Source organism: Saccoglossus kowalevskii, chromosome 4 (genome assembly GCF_978046115.1).
Source record: "Saccoglossus kowalevskii chromosome 4, keSacKowa6.1, whole genome shotgun sequence".
NCBI lineage: Eukaryota > Metazoa > Hemichordata > Enteropneusta > Harrimaniidae > Saccoglossus > Saccoglossus kowalevskii.
In genome coordinates, this window is record NC_140644.1 from 29243942 (window position 1) to 29265571 (window position 21630).

The 21630-nt window shown below is 36.8% G+C and overlaps 1 protein-coding gene and 2 long non-coding RNA genes across 3 annotated transcripts; 1 reads left to right on the top strand and 2 right to left on the bottom strand.

Moving 5' to 3' along the window:
• Positions 1-5427: 5427 nt before the first annotated feature.
• On the bottom strand, positions 5428-15194 carry LOC146747344 (acid-sensing ion channel 1C-like). The gene is made up of 8 exons (XM_085498379.1): positions 15031-15194; positions 13647-14211; positions 10576-10674; positions 10067-10214; positions 8511-8567; positions 6253-6397; positions 5745-5836; positions 5428-5531 (listed from the first exon to the last, which is right to left on the bottom strand). The coding sequence occupies exons 1-8, from the start codon at positions 15192-15194 to the stop codon at positions 5428-5430; spliced, it is 1374 nt and encodes a 457-aa protein (XP_085354505.1).
• Positions 15195-18912: 3718 nt separating this feature from the next.
• On the top strand, positions 18913-19798 carry LOC146747345 (uncharacterized). The gene is made up of 2 exons (XR_014929205.1): positions 18913-19230; positions 19377-19798. It is a non-coding gene; the product is annotated as an uncharacterized LOC146747345 (long non-coding RNA).
• A 749-nt stretch (positions 19799-20547) lies between these two features.
• On the bottom strand, positions 20548-21266 carry LOC146747346 (uncharacterized). The gene is made up of 2 exons (XR_014929206.1): positions 21105-21266; positions 20548-20958 (listed from the first exon to the last, which is right to left on the bottom strand). It is a non-coding gene; the product is annotated as an uncharacterized LOC146747346 (long non-coding RNA).
• Positions 21267-21630: the final 364 nt, after the last annotated feature.

Consider the following 21630-nt stretch of genomic DNA (forward strand, 5'->3'; position numbering starts at 1 on the left):
GAATATGCTTGAGGAATTCAATTAAAATAATATTAAAATATAGCGATTAATACGGGCCGAGAATAAATCAGTCCACGGTTTCTAGTAACCGTGATCAGTCCTATTTTTTGAGATCGTAAATTAATTCCACCCAATAAGGTTTATACACGATTGCGGTAAATCACAATGACTGGAACAGAAAATAGATTATTCTCGACAAAGGGAGTGCAATAACTTACCGCTACGTTTCAAATGTGCTATTGAATAACTCAGATGACAAGAGTGTTCAGATAACTAGGGCTGTCTTCTTATCCTTTTTCCAAACTGGCTCCTACACGGATGTTGCCCAGGTTGTGTCTGTAGCTACAGGCTCCAATACACAGACTTCAGCCTACTTGCCTGGATGTTAGACAATCAGGCCTTCTAGATATGATGGCCAGTGTATCGCTCGGCTAAGCTTGACCACCATACATTAGTTAGTACCCAAGTTAATTGTGAATTGCTATCAAAGCACACTATAATGGGGTTTGGTTGCATTGAGCTAGTTTTTTTTATCGCTACTGCAAGTATAAAACTCGTGTTGTGTGGCGAATGTGACGTCTACCTGCCGTAGATGGCATCCTACAGAGAAAAGTATTGCAGACAGCTCGTCTGTACTTCAATGATCCAGGCACTCGACTCCAGCTTTCGAGTCAGGAAATGGGTCATTTGAATCAATTAAATATAAATACAATTATTAAACAATCTACTTATAAAATTACTGTAATATATGTTAATAATGTTTACCCTAAACATGCAAGTTGTTTATAAATAATACTGCAACGTCATGTGAAGCAAATGTTCGTACGTGATGTCATTGATATCACAGTTATTAATACATGTATAGGCATATTCAATAATTGTATTAACTGTCTCGTGTCAGCCATTATTCAAGCTAAACAATAACTGCGCATGTATTTATAAAATTATTATAACGTATGGAGTTCAGTATTGTTATCGGAGTGAATTGAAGAGCGGGTAATGCTGATAGAGTTACGTTCTCATGTATGAGGGAATAACAAATAACATTATACGATTAACGAATAACGAACGTAATGTGTCAGCATCCTTTATTTCATGTTTTTGTCATATTACCTCCAACCCTGCATATGGAAGTGTGCATGGAATCATGGGAATAAACGGTGTGCATTGTGATAACTGTCATAAAGGTGATTGACACGTCGTACTTGGGTACAATGGGTTCTACTAGGCGTGCTTGTAATTTACATAACAAAGGGTGTTTACAACTTGAAAGGAGAATTGGAATCTACCAGGTGTGCTGTTATTTGAATAACAAAGGATGTGTATGATCTACTGAGTTGCCTACGTGACCCAGCTACTAGCAAGATTACATTCTGGTTGGCTCATGTGGAAACCCGGGTGGTTTCACTGAATCATGCCTATAAATTGGTCAGACTCAGGACAGTTTGGGTCGATCATTTCAACTTGGTGTCCGTCATTTCAACTTGCTTTCCTGTGTGTTCTGCTACGATATTGTTTGACAGGTGATACAGGCTGTGAGACTTGTATGAACTGCTCTGCGATCTCCTGCTTTCAGCGGTACCCTCCAGAATACCAGCGTTTCTCTACAAGCAAGACTCCTGTATTTCTTTGTTGTTGTGTTGCAGAAGCCATTGTCTGTCGTCCATTAATACATCCTGGAACTGTGAGTTATCACCAATGCACACTTTCCTAAGCAATCCCCTATCTTAGTGACTTTATTCATTGTATTTTTCTGTGCTTTATTTCTTGTAATTATTTTAGGAGGTATTAAAGCCAGGAGCTTTAACTTGATATATTGGTGTGTGTGTATTTCATTTCCAGTACTATTGTCTTGTCTACCCCATACTAGCAGTGAAAGAACCCCCTGTCCAGTGTGAGTTCTGTGGGTGGCCCTCTCAATTGTGATAAGCAGGCCTTACACTGTGACATAATGGTTATTCTGGTACGGGGTTCATTGTAATAGATCTGATTGATTGAAATCATGCGTGTCCTATAAATATCTCATTTTAAATTATTGTATATTGACAATCAATGCGACATAGGAAACAGGTGTCATTTTTTGTCCGCTGCTATGTTTAAATCGATTTTCTCCATTACATTATTAGCCACTAGAGTGGCGCATCTAATATTGTTGTTGAAAAAAAAACTACCTGCAAAATAACAAAAGAGATTAATTACATAATTAGTGTCATGGTGACAGCGCCACCATAATACATTATTATTTGTTTTGCCATGGAAAGTTAGATGGCGCTGTTGCATTACTAATTAAGAGCTTACCAAAATTTGCATAGATACTGCAATATCTTGTAAGATGATAATATATCATTAATTAATCTTAAGTTTATTACTGTATCTAAGTAGCCAGACTGTTTTATGTTACGTAGGTAAATTACTTCCAACAAATTTAAATAATTGATACCAGAGCCAATACCACATATAGAGTTATGGTTTGGCAGTATATAGACCAAGTGCATCCACATAGGAAGGGAGAAAACGTGAAGTACTACAATGAAGCTGAAGTACTACTAAATGAACTTTCCAGAAGTTGGTGAGTAGTCCATTCATTTCCTGCCTCATCTAGTTCAGCACTGAAGTTCCTGGCTCGTCTAGTTCAGCATAGATGTTCCTGGCTCATCTAGTTCAGCACTAGGCCAATTAGAATGACCCATTGAAGAGTAGTTCAGATCTGGTGAGTAACCAAGCTCTCATTTCCTCACCCAGTAATTTACCCCTTCTCCTGAACAATTTGTCTTTTAGAATAGGATCATTCACTGAACATCAAATGAATCTCAATCAAAATCCATCAGGTTTAAATAATAAAAAAAAGTGTAGTGACTATGGCGTAGGCAAAATAAAGTATTTTAAATGATTTAGCAAGCAGTGTCACATTATTAAATTGTGCAATGGAAAATGAATATGACTGAAACAGAAAATAGATCTAGACAATTATTAACAAAATGAGTGTAATAACTTACCGCTCCAACTGTGTTGTTGAATAACTCAAATAACAAGAGTGTTCAGATAACCGGGGCTTCTTATCATTTTTTTCAAACTGGCTCCTACACAGTCCGGTTTTGCCTTGGTTTTGTCTGTAGCTACAGGCTCCAATACACAGACCTCAGTCCAGTTTCCGGAATGTCAGAAGTATAGAATGTCTCCGGAATGTTCTAGCTTCTAGAACTATTGGCTCGTGTATTGCTCGTCTAAGCTTAGCCACCATACATTAGTTAGTACCCAAGTTAATTGTGAATTGCTATCAAAACACACTATAATGGGGCTTGGTTGCATTGAGCTAGTTTGTTATCGCTACTGCAAGTATAAAACTCGTGTTGTGTGGCGAAAATGACGTCTACCTGCCGTAGATGGCATCCTACAGAGACAAATATGGCAGGTAGCTCGTCTGTACTTCACTGGTACAGGCATTCGACTTCAGGTTTCGAGTCAGAAAATGGGACATTAGAGTCAGTTGAACAACTGACTAAAATGTTTGAAATCATACAATGACATCTATGGTAGACAACATGCTAAATTTAGCATGCATTAAAACGCCAATCAAAATTTAAGGCCTCGAAACCACCTATTAAATATAAGGGCATTATTTTGTACGAGGGAAGAAATTATATGTTGACGTGTATGTTTATTATAGCGATGTCTGATGACTCACTGAATAGTAATATTGCATGTTCATATTTATTATTATCAAAACCGTATCAGTGAAAAAAATACTCGTGTATATACGTTTACTCTATTAGCACATATATGTGTGGTACAAAAACTCACTTGACGGTTTCTTCTGATGTCCCGTACACATCAAATAATCTTTGTATAATTGATGGGGACGGGAAGTAGGCATATGTAACACGTGGGTTATAAAATATCACATTACATGCTACGATGCAGCCGATATCAGTTGACGTGATAGAAATTCAAGGCATAAATAAAGAATAATTTGTTAGTATAACTGTTGCACCGGGCGTGTCATGTAATGATAACACGGAAAACGTATTTGGTTCACATTAGTCCCCATTATGATGGCAATAGTCTTATAGTGATTTATTATACACAATACGATGATGAAAATAAATGAACTTTCATATATCACAATCAGGTAAATCTTACTGAATTCATGATCAAATTGTTCCCGAGTAAAGTACAAGACACTAATTTAACAGGTCTATGTTAAACATACAATAATTGTAACGGAATTGTACATCATTCTCTAAATGGTTAGCGCATTGTGTGATTATTTTTTTTATTCAAGTCAGTAATGTCAGTCTGGGTTATCATTTGCATTAAGACCAGCTAACAAAGTCAACTTGACTATTAGCAATGATTACTCAGTTACCAATATATTTAGTAATAGCATTATCAGCAATGTTTCCAAGATATGAGTCATGGTTATTTTTAAAACACGTGGGCAGTGCAAATTTCATTATGACCTGATTTACAAAAGTCAGAGTAAAACAGACATGACTGACAAATAAGATTATGTCACAGTACTTATTTATCACCTTATCAGTCTAGACAGTTGTTGGGAACACTGGCGTTGTGTTCCGGAAACTTTGACTCGTTTAGCTGATAACACGTACACATTGAAAGACCAGGTTCTACCCTGAGGAATACACAATAGTTCATTACAGCTAGTTCAGCTTTATTCATGCAAACCGTCAGCTGAAGTCACGTCTCGCTGACCATTTTTCTTCTTTCTCTGTTACAAAATCTTACAAACTCTACAATAAAACTCTAAGGCGTGGCAGAGTAATCATGCAATCAGCCAATCTCTGCAGTCGTCGGCACGATCACGTGATTACCGGGGATTTGTCTCACGGTTAAAGCATTGCAAAGTTGCCACTACTAAATACAATTATTAAACAATCTACTTATAAACTTCCTGTAATATATGTTTATAATATTTATCCTAAACATGCAAGTTGTTTATTCTAAACAATACTGCAACGTCATGTGAAGCAAATGTTCGTACGTGATGTCATTGATATCACAGTTATTAATATAGGCATATTCAATAATTATATTAACTCTCGCGTGTCAGCCATTATTCAAGCTAACCAATAACTGCGTATGTATTTATAAAATTATTAAAACGTATGAAAATCAGTATTTTTATCGAAGTGGATTTAAGAGCGGGAAATGATGATAGAGATACGTTCTCATGTATGAGGGAATACAAAATACCTTCAAAATTACACTATACGATTAACGAATATCAGTATATTTCTGAGCCGTAATGTTTATTCCAGTACGGGGCTCATTGTAATACAGCTTATTAATTGAAATCGTGCGTATCCTATAAATCTCTCATTTAAATTACTGTATATTGACAATCAAGACATATTGTGCGCAACTCACAACATGTCAAACTTATGTAAAACTTGTAATAGGCGTTTTTTAAAGAAAATGTTTGAAAACAAATACGAGGAGAAAATCAATGAACTCTATCACAGTTAGAACACTTGCTCCGATGCATAGACCCATCAGACCACCAAAACTACCTGCAAAATAAAAGAGATTGATTTCATAATTAGTGGCATGGTGACAGCGCCACCATGATGATTTATTTATTTATTTATTTATTTATTTTTTTAAATTAATCTCAACAAAAAAAGTGTAGTGACTATGGCGTAGGCATAATAAAATATTTTTAAATGATGTAGCAAGCAGTGTCACATTATTAAATTATGCAATGAAAAATGAATGTCACTTACTTAACAGGGACCAACCAGACATTTTTGGAACTAATTTTGTTTCTCTGTATGCCAGTTCTGTATAGTAAATTGTGATGTCAATAAAATTGTTTCTGTAGAAAATGATTAATAGTATATGAATTAGTCTAGCGAGTAATACATGCCGATAAATGACACAAATAGCAGTATTATAGATATGACACATAAATCATTGAACTCCGCTAAATATATATACAGCCATGTATACAACACAGACAATAAGTATACGGCAGCACATTTGTCATCGCTCGCCATTTATGATGGTTAAACTCCAAAAACGATGTATGCAATTACCCTCTGATACGCGTGCCACAAAAGCAATACATTTGATATATAACTTGCGTATGTTTATTATAGCGATGTCTGATGAATCACTGAATAATGATATTGCATGTTCTTATTCATTATTATCAAAACCGTGTCAGTGAAAACTTCACTCGTGTATATACGTTTACTATATTAGCATATATATGTAGGTACAAATACTCACTTGACGGTTTCTTCTGATGTCCCATACACATCAAATAATCTTTGTATAATTGATGGGGACGGGAAGTAGGCATATGTAACACGTGGGTTATAAAATATCACATTACATGCCACGTTGCAGCCGACATCAGTTGACGTGATAGAAACTCAAGGCAAAAACAAGGAATAATTTGTTAGTATAATGAAAAACTGTTTTACCGATGACACGGAAAACGTATTTGGTTCACATTCGTCTCCATTATGACGGCAATAGTCTTATAATGATTTATTATACACAATACCATGATGAAAATAAATGATCTGTCATATATCATGATCAGGTGAGGCTTACTGCATTCATGATCAAATTGTTCCCTAGCAAACTACAAGACACTCATTTAACAGGTCTTAAGCATACAATATTTGTAACCTTTTTAGTAAGTAATGTCAGTCTGGGTATTGGAGCACACAAATGACACATTTATAAAAGCAGCAACATATGCATTGTCCAAACGTTGCTGCTAAAGTTCGCTTAACTCAATCTTCGATATTCACATTCTACTTCATTGCAAAACCTTGCCACCATCATATATGTATGGCTAACATCTATAATTGTACCATTTCTGCATATTATATGATTTAATCAGAAACATCTACGAGCTAATGCGTACATTACAGGTTGTACAATATATCATGGCCTTATCAATAACAGTTAATTTTATGACGTCATTGCCGAACCGCGGGTATCAATACAATCTTGTTTTTCGGAAAAGATGACGGAGCGAGTATTTAAAAAGAACAGCATATATGACGTAACAAGAAGTTACCAGCATCCAATAAAATGGTTTGTTGCCATTAATAACATATTTCAATATTGAAATCGGACAATTTGGTAAACAAATCGTCGTGTGCTCGTCAAATCGTGTTTGCGGCGTTCGACAAAAAACTAAGAAGACTTGTTATTTCTAAGCGACGCTCCTCGGAAATTGTCACAGTCCGAAATCAGTTTGGATAAACAAATGAAAGTGACCCTATTCTTAGAAAGCAACAGTAGTTTTAATATTTATATGTATTTATACAGTTAAAATCACTCTTGCTTGTTTGTCTCTTATGATTGCTGAAACCTACACGCAGGCTTTCTAGCCATGTTCGGTAGCACACTACGCCTTTTGTCTTTAAAGTGTTAAGTCATCAAATCTTTGACCTATTGTAGCATTTAAAAATAACACGGACAGGAGAAACATCTACCCTGATTCTGTGAATAATTTATGAACAGATGCACAGACAGTCGATCCGCACCATCGATCTGAAGGAGACGATGCATACGTCTAAGATCAACGTAGCGTAGTGTGAGGTAGCCGCCTCGGGACGGCGTACCGATGTATCGTTCACTCGCGCGTTAACTGCAATGCTACTCCACACCACACATCAGGCACTTGTCCACTCACAATGTGAATGATTTAAAATATATTTAATATTTGATGAAATAAAAGTAATTTCTTTCACATTTTGTTTTGCGAGAGATTTCGAGAGTTTTAATTTATTCGGGGCCAGTGAACGTGAAACTATATAGTTCACTGTTTTTTTTCATAATTGTCTGCTTTATAATGGCACCAAATTTACTGGTATGACAACGATACAGAATAATACCAATAACTCCTCTCCAACCAACAATGAACTCAAACACACTTTGTGCTTCATATATGTCGCACAAAGTGTGCTATCGTTCATAATGGGTTGGCGGATCGTCTGTTATTGTATAAATATGTCTTTTTATGGCGTCATCACTGCAGAGTAGACATAATTTTGGATTGAACAGCTTTCAACAACTAAAAGGATTGATGCTCAAGACCAATGAAAATTTTGATATATAAATAGCGGGAAGTTGTGACTACGCTCAGGAAGCATGTCAGTACCAGACAAAAATGAAACTGTAGGCATATGTTCAATGTACTGTGTCCCAGCGCGACACAGAGTTGACGTTGACGTTGCCGTTGCATTAGTCATGCGCCACGTCACATCACCCCACCTCAATACCAGTCGCTCACCCACTAAAGGTTAAATGCCACTCGTGAATTGACACTCTTCGTGTGTGTGTAAATCAGTTGGTAAAATGAATACATTTCGAGAACGTTGTTTTCTACCATGCAGATATCAGAGCCGGTAGTAGTAGCAGGAAGAACTGTTGTGTATACTTACTGATGAAACTATTAAGTTGTCATGGCTTATATACATATCATAAGGTTATATCAGAGAGTTGAAACCATATATTCTACATACCTTTCAGTGGAAAAGCACATTCTATGTACTCTCGAATTGTACAAACACGGGCGGGTCCTGACAAGTAAAAAAAATAGTGATCAAATAAATAATGGGCAATATCATTATATCAGTGTAACTTCACTTGTAAACTGGGTCAATGTCTCAGTATGGATTTGGATCTTAACCTGCTTTGTTTAAATGAATTTAGAACACAGAATGATAACAAAGGTAGTTTACAGAAAACAAGTGCCGCTTCTTTACACCACCTTGATGTCTTCTACTCTTGCTATCAGAAAATGATTTATGAAAGTGCTACATCAACAATACTCTTATAAAATACAAAACATGGCGTATCCACCGGCTTATAAAACAAAAGCAGACGGTATTTAATGTGTAGATACAAATTCAATCTGCTTGTGACTAGTGACAATTATTTTGAATGTAAAGGTAAAAAGTTTCACGTAGCATAAGTAACATTTTGATAGATTGTTTTTCTATATATGTAGATGTCCTACTGTATTCCGGTTGAACATTTCAGAATGAGGAAACTATTACCTGATCACATAACATTAATTATTTGCAGATATAGTTTCCAGACATCTATTAGAGTCTCCCTTTTTCTACTAACCGACTATTAAATTTGAAGAAATTGTTTCCTGACCACGTTACCCATTTAATTATGCACATTTTACTCAAATTAATTTTCTATTAACTGGATAGTGCAAAGAGTCTCACATAACTTATTAACTAGTCATATGGTCTTATTTATTATGTGCATATATAATTACATGGATCTATTACATATGGACAATTTACTACTAATTGGATATTGTGCACAAGAGTAGGGAGATCCTGACAAACTAATAACTTGATGTGTGTGTATATGTGCATATTTAATTCACATGAAAATAATAAACATAGATATTTAATATTTCCAGATTATTGTTCTTACGGGTAACGAGCAGTGTTCTTCGTAACCATTGCCAAACCAACTGAAACCCGATCAATACTGTGTGTAGCTATATTTAATTATCATTTTTGTCCGCAGTGTATTCAATTGTATAGTATTATAACAAATATGGTGTAGGATATTTCGTCAAACTGTCTTCACCTTTTCCTTATTGTTTTTACTATGATTTTGGGAAAATACATATTTATGAATATAGTTATACATCTGTCACCGTAACGCCATAAGTTACAGCATGTCGTAATTTTGCGGTGTTTTACGGGGTATTTTCATCCTACCATATAAGAAAATGCGAATTCCAAATATGGAATGATTACGCGCGTAAGTGTCCTCTAATAATAAAAACAAACATGGCTGCCACCAGGGTTTGGCCGGACTCCACACACAGAAGTTCGCTGATTCTGTTCTAAACTGTTTCGGCATTCCCATGATATATCCTTGGAAGGCAAAGATGTATAATAATAATAAGGTTGTTTCGAGGTTACCTCAAAGTATACATTCAGACAGTACGCCGTCGCATCGACCTCCGCTGCGCGCCGGTCGAAACCCCACTGCACTGTCTTCGTGCATACTTTGAGGTATCCTTGTAATAACTTCATAGTATTACCTGGTAATGATATATCTTTGCAGTTACACGTCTCTGTCATTTGTTTGGCCAACTTTTCATTCATGCATCCTTGATAGGAATAAATTGGATAGTAACTCGTTTCTCCTGTGGTGCAATGGGTGTGGAAGGGCGATCTTAAAAAAATAAACTGGTAGAAAACGCAAAAGATATTATATATATTTCATAGATTCAAATTATTCGGTTATTTTACATAAGTTAGCATTTATACTGGCTATCGCAAATATGAAAATATGATCAAATAGTCAGTTTGACGCATGAGTTTTATTTGTTGCATAACAATTATTTGTGACTGTGACCCTATTTAATTTGTTATCTCTCATATTCTTATACGTCAAAATGATTGGTAACTGGTCACGTAGAATTGAATGAATGCAATATATCCCTCACCGACATTTCACTTTAAGTCAAAGCACGCTAACACATTTATCTAAACCAATATTTGTGTTGTAAATTATGATATTATAATATTTACATTATACTACACATACCTTCTCCAAAGACATTGCAACCATAGCTTCAGTACCCGGAGCAATGGACAGTTCCGTATTTACGCCGGTGATATCAGCACCAGGTTCACTCAGAATTACCTGGCGGAAATATAGCATTCATATTTTTATGATCGTGTGTAATTAGTTATCGTAACCAAGTCTGCCTGATCCTTTTCCTAAATGTATACGTGATGCTGTGTCTTGATAACACTATTACAATTACATAGTAATGATATGGTGTGGTTAGATGAATTTACGTGCATGTAGCAAAACAGGTTACGACCATGTTTACGGCCACTTGACTAGTAAACCGAGGGGTGGGCTTGAAAAAAATATCAAGACGAACCAAAATAAATTTTCCAGTTAGCATAATAAATATATAAGCATTTATGATTATTAAGAACATATATTGGGGTGATATTTAGAAGATTATTTGCCCGAAGAAAAAGTAAATTCTAATGGATAGACGTATACTATTACTGTGCAAACAAAAATCCGACAATCACATTGATGTAAGGAGAAAACACTCGATTCAGATATGAGTTTGCATTTTAAACAAGAGCCAGAGTCGGTGGGCATGAAATGTTGAATTGCTAGACTTTCTGAGAAATTATTCACGATTTTGACGATGTTTGAAAGCATTGGGTTACTTATGATTGTTTAAGAGTTACTCAAAAACGAACTGTGTAATTTGTTCATACTAAATAATGTTATATTTCTCATTGTAGAATATTAGATATGTTCATGCACAAATGTATGTGACGGATTTAAAACAGATTAAAATGTATGATAAACTATGATAATAAAATAACTTTCGTCATATTATAACATGTCATAGTATGTGGACATCCCCAACTTGTCATCAACTTTGTTAATACACTTGCAACGAATTAAGTCATTGAACATATTTCTCTCACATTTCTCCGGCAAAGAGATTTATTTTTAACGAAAGATTGATACCTTTTTTAAAATGTCATGAAAATTCATATTGTTTCTTCCCGGCAACCAGATCCAAATCTCTACCAAAACATAATTGATTGGTACTTGTCTCCAATGGAAACTCCTCTTAAAAAATTACTGGGGATTAATAAATAACTTTTTGAATTACAAGTAATTGCTGTTTCCATGGCAATCGGGACTACCTTTCTTCCACCAATCAAAAATACCTCTAGGGAGACCTTTCTTGGAAATATAATACAAATCCGTTTATAACTTTTATGAATAAAAAAATCGCTTTTACCTTCCACATTTTTACTTATACTTAATTTATTGGTCATTCAAATTCCATAAAATTCCGTCTATAATTTTTTGAGTTAAATGTTGAGTTACCACCACAACCCCACGGGTATAATTGATCTTTTTATAAGTGTGTAAGTTAGAAATGAAAAAAAAAATCCAAAATTGATTAACATGGCAAAACTAAATCTAATCGATTGTTCTGCATCAAGGACAATCCCTCCAGAATATCATAAAAGTCCATCTATTCATTTTTTGCGGCTATAAATGAAAAAAGCGCGGTTATGTTTCGCTAGGTCCTGTCGTCTTTTGCGAGGAACTATATTGATATATTGACAATGTTGTATCGATTTGTGCATTTCTGTATGCCTAGAATATCCCAGCGTGTAAGATCGTTCTTACAATTCTGATAGGATTTCACCAACAGAAATAATGACAACTTCAAATGAGTTTTAAATAAGAGTACATGATGATTTGTTATTGGAAATAATAGTTATTTTATAAAATCGCTTACATGCGAAACGATTTCATTACCTTGTAAATAAATGCATCCAATTGAAATGCAAAACTCTATTCGTTAAATTATTTTAAATATAAATAAATATTGGTGAAACATTATTGGACCAAATAACATTTCCACCCGGAGTTAGTCAAATAGTTCTATCATTTATTACAATTACGGTGGCCCGTATATACACTGGTTCCGCTAATTTAAAGAAAACGGTCCGCTACTTGAAACGAAATTACAGGCACATTGAAATTAGTCCCCCATATGAAAATCGTAAAATCGATACGCTACTTGAAAATCGGCCCCTACCTATAAAACTATTTTAAAATCGTTTCGCTACTTCGAAAATTGCCAGAGGTAACTTTTGACCTGCAGATATGACCCGGAAGTACAACGCTATGCACATTACTAGCATTGACCAGTCAAGTCAGTATTTTCTCTGTATCAAATATGTCCATTTAAATGTCACACATTTGTTTGACTTCATACACTCAGATATGTACTATGCTTTTTAACAAACTTGATTAGTTATTCAAAGCCTATAAGTTGCAGCTCTCGGAATCACACTTGAATCATTATGTAAAATAGAAATAATACATTACTAGCATCTTGGTGTCGGCATTAGATGTCATTGGCTATTAGTCACATAAGCAGATTAATACACGTATAACCTGACTTGTAAATACCGACTACTTGAAAACTATACACTCGTAGCCGTAACTGAATGACTTGTACCGGGTGTCATGGCCAGTGATGTCAGACTTTTGTTTTAACACAATGTCGACATGGACACAATCTTACGGAGCAAAAGAATGAAACACAATAGAATAGTTGACAGCAAATTGATAGTGTTACATCAATACGGATGGTATCGATGGATCGCAGTAGTTAAAATCTCAAGTAAAATGATGATCAAATATTACCATGAGAGTTAACAGACATACTTGAAGAAACATTAGAAGAGACATGCATAGTACAGTTACTACTTACTAATTACTAATCGATACAAGGCTTATTTAATAAATAAAGGAATGCATATGCAATGAGGACATACACGGGGTGAAGCTGCAGTATTCAGTAAATTAGCAAGGAACGCTAATAACTAAAATGCTTAAGCAACAAACTCAGTTTTCAATTTTGTTTTGGGTTGACTTCCATAGGAAAAATCAATGGTGAGCAATATTTATCTCATTATCAATCCACATGAATGTATCCTATACGTATATCTTCGGTCAACATATCTTAGATCAACTTGAAATGATACCCTTTGAGTGGGATTTCAAAATTATCATATGCAACAATAAACGAAACGAATCTATCATCCTACCGTTATCCCATTGCCAGTTCTTGGACCGATGGTATACTCGTTTTTCTGAACATTAATCTGCACGTGTAACCCAGAGTTAGAGCCCGTTAACGAAGTATTTAGAAGGTTGTCAAGTCCGTTGTTGAAAGAGTAGCAAACGCCATGCTCTGTGAAGACGGTTGTGAAATTTTCCGGACCGCACGCATGGATATCCGCAGAATTAAAGAACTGGCATTTTAGAATTGTGTCTTCTAATTGGTGGGCTGCAGTCAACTCAAACTCTGTACGGTTCTTTAGTAGAGGATCATTCTCCAATAGAGTCCAGTTATAGCTGTCACTCAGGCGTGGACCGAAACCGACAACTGGGTATATGCGCCAAAGGAGTTCTTCAAACGCAGTCCCATTAATAACTGATTTTCTATATCTGTTTTGATTACATATAGTGACTGTAGGAAAGGTTAATGATCGTGGAAATTGAAGTAATGTCAACGTGTCCACCGGGTAGTTAAAATATGATTGAACTTGCACAAATAGAAATACGAATAGACATATTGCACAGCTAATCACAAGAATAATCCAAACTGATCTGTGAAAATATAAATAGATACAAAACAAATAGAAGAGCGTATAAATCATTGCAAACTATTTAATAAACTTCCCGATTTCCACACTACGCAATTTTATGTAGCGTAAATAATATGTTGGTTTCCTCGAATAGTTTCCAAAATTAGATTTGCAGTTTGCAAGCAATAATACGTGTATTTACATTGCCAAAACAACGTCTGTCTTTGTCTGGGAATTCAGCACAATTTATGTTGATATAAAACATAACCTTTTGTGCAGTTTGAAATCTTACTGGCAGTCAATCCTTATTTTCAAATAACCTTTTGATGTCTACTATGTTATAGGGATAGCTGCGTCAGTGAGAGGTAATTAAACTAATGTTGCCGATAAGTGTGAATTATTTTATGCATCGAGAGAGCAAAATGCATTACGGTTTAATTAGCATTTCGTCATCCATAGTTACTTAGTCATTACATGAACATTAAACACTTGAATAATTAATTAAAGAAACTTAGCCTCTTAAATATTAACTACAACAACATTTTGCACTCATTAATAATGCGCTAGTCTCTACTGAGCTGTTTGCTTATCCTCGATAGATACTGCCATTCGACATCTCAAACACAATATGCAGTTTCACATATTTACAATCCTATTCACATACGACCAGGAAGTATAAGTATCACATACTACTAGGAAAGTAAAAAGTAATACAATGCCATGATACAGTGATGGGATATAAAGATCGCTATATCGTCAGTAAAATACCTATTTGAAAATTATTTGATTTTTTTTTCGTGAAATGAAGTTATACAATCACAAGGATATCTAAAAATACAACCTTCGTTTCCAAGAACTAGTTGGGTCCACTGTATATGCAACTCCATGCAAGGTAGTTTCTCCCATAAACTGCGAAAATTCTTGTGAGAAGGTTTTGAGACGTCGTTTATTCTTACTATTGTCCGGCCCAGCTGGTGATAACTCTGTGCTAACATGTCCCTCCATGTTCTTCAGGAACTGACGAGTTATCATCTGATAAGGCTACACGTGGTAACGATCGACCAATGAGAAAGCGCCGTTTCAATGGGCAGCGTACGATATTATAATTTAATATAATATAATATTTAGAAAAATACTGCCGAGCGTAGCTATCAAAACTAATCTACTTTGTGAAAGACACTTTTTTTTAGAATTAAAAAATATGCGAAAGTGAAAGACAGATATTGGTCATTGGATTGACCTGAACCCCCACGTCCTTGTCAATTAACTATGTGCTAATTTTGACGGCATATTTTGCTGGTATTACAACCAGCGTTATGAATAACACGCATAGTAACACATAGCACACGTGCATTAATTTAGAATGTATTGACATATATAGTGTACATAGTGAGAAAAATTAATATAGATCGTACAGAAAGTAGTGAAAGCAGCGAGCAATTTGATATGCATTTTGTTACGTGGCAAATTGAGGATCATTTATTTATTATTGATAGATTTTTACATAACATTGTATAAGGTTTCACTGATCAGTAAACGTAAATAATTCCTCATACCAGGAGAAATGCAATTAGAGCTAATTCAAGCATAACTATTTACACTATAATAAAATGGTATCTGCTGAAATACACACTGGAGCAAATAAAATAATAACCTAAATTCTAGTTGATAAATAATTTTTGTCATGACAAAGGTAGCCAGGATTTTTTTTCCAGATTTTACCACCTTACTAAAGGGAAGGTTTGACCTGGGTGGCAAGTTTGAACGGCCCAGCTAAAAAAGTCACAGAAGACGCAACAAACACATTGCTATATGTTCCGAGGACTTCATTAGATTTACTTTTAATATAGTTGAATTAACTATTAATATAGTTGCTACATGAAATGGATTTAAACGCGTTCCTATATAGGGAGGCGTTTTAATTGGAGTTTAATTAAACTCAATTACAATCCAATACAACGTAGAATTGCGTTTTAATTAAGTTTAATTAATTAAATAAAAGTTAAATTAATATTCCGTGACTGAACATAGAATTGTTTGCTAAGCTTAAGCTACGAAGAGAGGTAATCGTTACATTCTCACTCTAGTTGATTACGCAACTCGATATCCTGAGGCAGTGGCGCTGAAGAACATTGAAACTGTTACTGTAGCAGAGGCACTCGTGGACATGTACAGTCGTATAGGTGTTCCACGAGAAGTATTATCTGATCAAGGTTCACAGTTTACATCAACACTTATGAAGGAAGTTAGTAGATTACTGTCTATCAAGGGATTGACAACCACACCATATCATCCTTCTTGTAATGGGTTGGTTGAACGTTTCAATGGTACCCTGAAACAAATGCTCAGACGGATGTGTGGAGAAAGACCCAAAGATTGGGACCGGTATCTAGCCGCCCTGTTATTTGCTTATAGGGAAGTGCCACAGGCAAGTACTGGATTTTCACCATTCGAGCTAATTTATGGGAGAACCGTGAGGGGACCAATGTCAATACTTAAAGAACTATGGACCAATCAAGTGGATGAAGCGGAAGTGCGTACTGTGTATCAATACGTACTTGATCTCAAAGAGAGGCTGGAGAACACGTGTAAACTTGCTCAAGAAAGTCTTGGAAGAGCCCAGGTAAAGCAAAAACACTACTATGACAAACGAAGTGGTAAGCGATATTTCAAGGCTGGGGATTTGGTTTTGTTATTACTTCCAACTGATAATAATAAACTTTTATTACAGTGGAAAGGTCCTTTCCCAGTGTTGGAGCGATTGAATGATACTAATTACAGGATTAATCTTTCAGGCAAGGAGAAGACATTTCACGCCAACTTGCTAAAACTTTATGTTAAACGGGAAGAAGTCAAAGAGAAAAATGATGAAATGGTCGTTTGTGCTGCTCTTTTGGACACAGAGTCTGATGATGGTAATCCGAATAATGATACCTTTGAGGAGTTGCTGATCTCATCCACCATACAGCCAACTCAAACTATACAGGATGTGGTAGTGAGCTCCAATTTGAATGAGGAACAGAAGGCTGAGGTGGAGAAACTATTGGGGAAATATTCGGATGTTCTGACTGATGTTCCAGGAAGGACAAATCTTGGAGAGCACGAGATAAGGCTCACAACTGATGAGCCAGTGAGACAGAAACCTTACCCTATACCCTATGCTATGAAAGATACAGTGAAGAAAGAGCTGTCAATGATGGAGCGACTTGGGGTTATAGAACGATCTGACTCTCCATACTCCTCCCCAATTGTTCTGGTGAAGAAAAAGGATGGTACGGTGAGATTCTGCATTGATTTCCGCCGCTTAAACAGCATTACAGTCTTTGATGCTGAACCACTGCCCAATCCAGATGAGATATTTGCTTCTTTATCACAAGATACTTATTTCAGCAAACTTGACCTAACCAAAGGTTATTGGCAGGTACCCCTCAAGCTAGAGTCAAGAAGGGCTACAGCGTTTAATACCCCATATGGTTTGTACCATTTTTGTATGATGCCCTTTGGCCTCGTAAGTGCCCCTGCATCGTTTACAAAAATTATGCGTTGTATGCTCACCGGAGCAACAGGTATAGACAACTTCATTGATGACATACTGGTGCATACCTCGTCATGGAAAGCCCATCTGTCTACACTGGAAGATGTCCTTATTCGTCTTAGAAAGGCTAATTTGACTGCTAAACCTAACAAATGTGAAATTGGATTTAACTCCCTAGATTTCTTGGGGCATGTAGTTGGTGGAGGGAAGCTCAAACCCCAACCAGACAAGCTGCAGCACCTCAAAGAGGCAAAACGCCCGTCAACCAAGAAAGAAATGCGATCTTTTCTCGGGCTGGCAGGGTATTACCGTCGCTTCATTCCTCATTTTGCTGCAATTGCAGTGCCTCTGACTGATCTGACTAAGGAGAATGAGCCTAATCACCTTAAATGGGGTCCTAGCCAAGAAATGGCTTTTACATCCCTAAAATCCAAACTAACTTCATTCCCTATCTTGCGGCTACCCAATTGTTCAAAGCAATTCCTGTTGCGTACGGATGCATCTAATACTGGATTGGGTGCAGTATTGCTTCAAGGGTGCGAGGTTGAAGGGGAGGTATTTCCAGTTGCGTATGCTAGTCGAAAGTTGTTACCAAGAGAAAAAGCATATGCAACGGTGGAAAAGGAATGCTTAGCCATAGTCTGGGGTGTGCAGAAGTTTGATGTATACTTGTATGGGCGCGAATTTGTGCTACAAACAGATCATCAATCACTTGTGTACATACAACATACTAAGATGACAAATGCTAGGGTAATGCGCTGGGCATTAGCCCTACAACCGTATAGATTCCGGATCGAATCAATAAAGGGTGCAGATAATGTGGGAGCTGACTTTCTCAGCAGAAGTTCTTTTTATGAGAACTAAAGGAAAAAGTATTTTTGCAAAACACCTTTTTGGAAGGAGGGAGTGATGTGACAAAATTGTCACTATTTTGGATGTTATTTGTTATTGTCTAGTTATTTGTGTTTGTAGGTTATAGTATTGTAAAGTAACTTTATTGAATAAACTCATCATATAATAAACTTAATAGTGCTAAGTCTGTTGCCTAGTAACTAGTGTACAGGTGTACATGAATCAGGTCATAGTTTGATTTGCAGTGAGCTGGTATGCGAGTGTGTATTGGAAGTTAGTGGTATGCACTTACAGGTGGGTGTATGGAAGTTTACTAGAGTAGGCTGGAGTGATGAATAGAACTGCTTTTGTGATGCAAAGTAGGTCAGTGTGCTTGGTAATTCTGCAGTGTGATGTGGTTAGTTGTCCATCGGTTGTCCAGGAGTGAGCATCTCCTGCAATTCTACTCGTGGTGACTCGTAATTTTACTATCAACTGGCAAGGCGTTCAGGCTTTGAGTTGGTGGGAGTCAGTGGTAACTTCGCTGTATTCGGTCAGCCAAGTATATAGAGTAGAGGTCTGCCAAATTGGTTTTGCAGCTTGGGGATATTCCTGAGACTTGGAGATTCCACCCTTTGGTGAGGGAGATGGACAAGACGCCAGCACATAGAAACTGTAAGTTGAGTTTTCAGTTTAATCATTTCCTAGTAGTTCATTCAACGGTGCCGGGTACAGTAGCCCGATTAAATACATCCATACTACGTTTCTTTATTTGTGTTTAAAACGGCGAGTATTATGGAATGTACTTGTCCCTTTTCCAGATGACCTGTGAGTGGTGAGCCGTCGTGACGCATGGAGCATGGAGCGCAGTCTGAGTGGAAGGCTGTGAAGTGGAATTCTAGATTGTGTGGAGTGAAGCAAGTGTCGAGCAAGTGAACGTTTGAACTTACCGGACATTAGGACAGTCTGAACTTGTTGTGTGACGTGTTCATGAGGTCTAACCGGTTGTATTACCAACTTGTAATGCTAGTTCTTAATTTACTGCTTGTATTTATAATGTGTATGCTTCACGCATTGTTGTAATTTTGATGAGCGTGTAGTTTAGTTTGTCTTATAATTGTATGCCGTTTTACGGATTGTGACATGTATTAATATAACTAGTAATTAATATTTCCCTTAGCATCACCCCATTGTGTATAGAACTCACTACCAGCTTAATAAAGCGTATTAATTCTGAACCGCACACTGGCGTGATTTCTGCTTGTTATTTTATTGCATGTGCTGCCTGCTAGAAAAAATCTGACAATTGGCGAGCGTGCCAGGATTATACACATTATAAATACAAGCAGTAAATTAAGAACTAGCATTACAAGTTGGTAATACAACCGGTTAGACCTCATGAACACGTCACACAACAAGTTCAGACTGTCCTAATGTCCGGTAAGTTCAAACGTTCACTTGCTCGACACTTGCTTCACTCCACACAATCTAGAATTCCACTTCACAGCCTTCCACTCAGACTGCGCTCCATGCTCCATGCGTCACGACGGCTCACCACTCACAGGTCATCTGGAAAAGGGACAAGTACATTCCATAATACTCGCCGTTTTAAACACAAATAAAGAAACGTAGTATGGATGTATTTAATCGGGCTACTGTACCCGGCACCGTTGAATGAACTACTAGGAAATGATTAAACTGAAAACTCAACTTACAGTTTCTATGTGCTGGCGTCTTGTCCATCTCCCTCACCAAAGGGTGGAATCTCCAAGTCTCAGGAATATCCCCAAGCTGCAAAACCAATTTGGCAGACCTCTACTCTATATACTTGGCTGACCGAATACAGCGAAGTTACCACTGACTCCCACCAACTCAAAGCCTGAACGCCTTGCCAGTTGATAGTAAAATTACGAGTCACCACGAGTAGAATTGCCAGATTTTTTCTAGCAGGCAGCACATGCAATAAAATAACAAGCAGAAATCACGCCAGTGTGCGGTTCAGAATTAATACGCTTTATTAAGCTGGTAGTGAGTTCTATACACAATGGGGTGATGCTAAGGGAAATATTACTAGTTATATTAATACATGTCACAATCCGTAAAACGGCATACAATTATAAGACAAACTAGACTACACGCTCATCAAAATTACAACAATGCGTGAAGCATACACATTATAAATACAAGCAGTAAATTAAGAACTAGCATTGCAAGTTGGTAATACAACCGGTTAGCCCTCATGAACACGTCACACAACACGTTCAGACTGTCCTATTGTCCGGTAAGTTAAAACGTTCACTTGCTCGACACTTGCTTCACTCCACACAATCTAGAATTCCACTTCACAGCCTTCCACTCAGACTGCGCTCCATGCGTCACGACGGCTCACCACTCACAGGTCATCTGGAAAAGGGACAAGTACATTCCATAATACTCGCCGTTTTAAACACAAATAAAGAAACGTAATATGGATGCATTTAATCGGGCTACTGTACCCGGCACAGTTGAATGAACTACTAGGAAATGATTAAACTGAAAACTCAACTTACAGTTTCTATGTGCGGGCGTCTTGTCCATCTCCCTCACCAAAGGGTGGAATCTCCAAGTCTCAGGAATATCCCCAAGCTGCAAAACCAATTTGGCAGACCTCTACTCTATATACTTGGCTGACCGAATACAGCGAAGTTACCACTGACTCCCACCAACTCAAAGCCTGAACGCCTTGCCAGTTGATAGTAAAATTACGAGTCACCACGAGTAGAATTGCAGGAGATGCTCACTCCTGGACAACCGATGGACAACTAACCACATCACACTGCAGAACTACCAAGCACACTGACCTGCTTTGCATCACAAAAGCAGTTCTATTCATCACTCCAGCCTACTCTAGTAAACTTCCATACACCCACCTGTAAGTGCATACCACTAACTTCCAATACACACTCGCATACCAGCACACTGCAAATCAAACTATGACCTGATTCATGTACACCTGTACACTAGTTACTAGGCAACAGACTTAGCACTATTAAGTTTATTATATGATGAGTTTATTCAATAAAGTTACTTTACAAT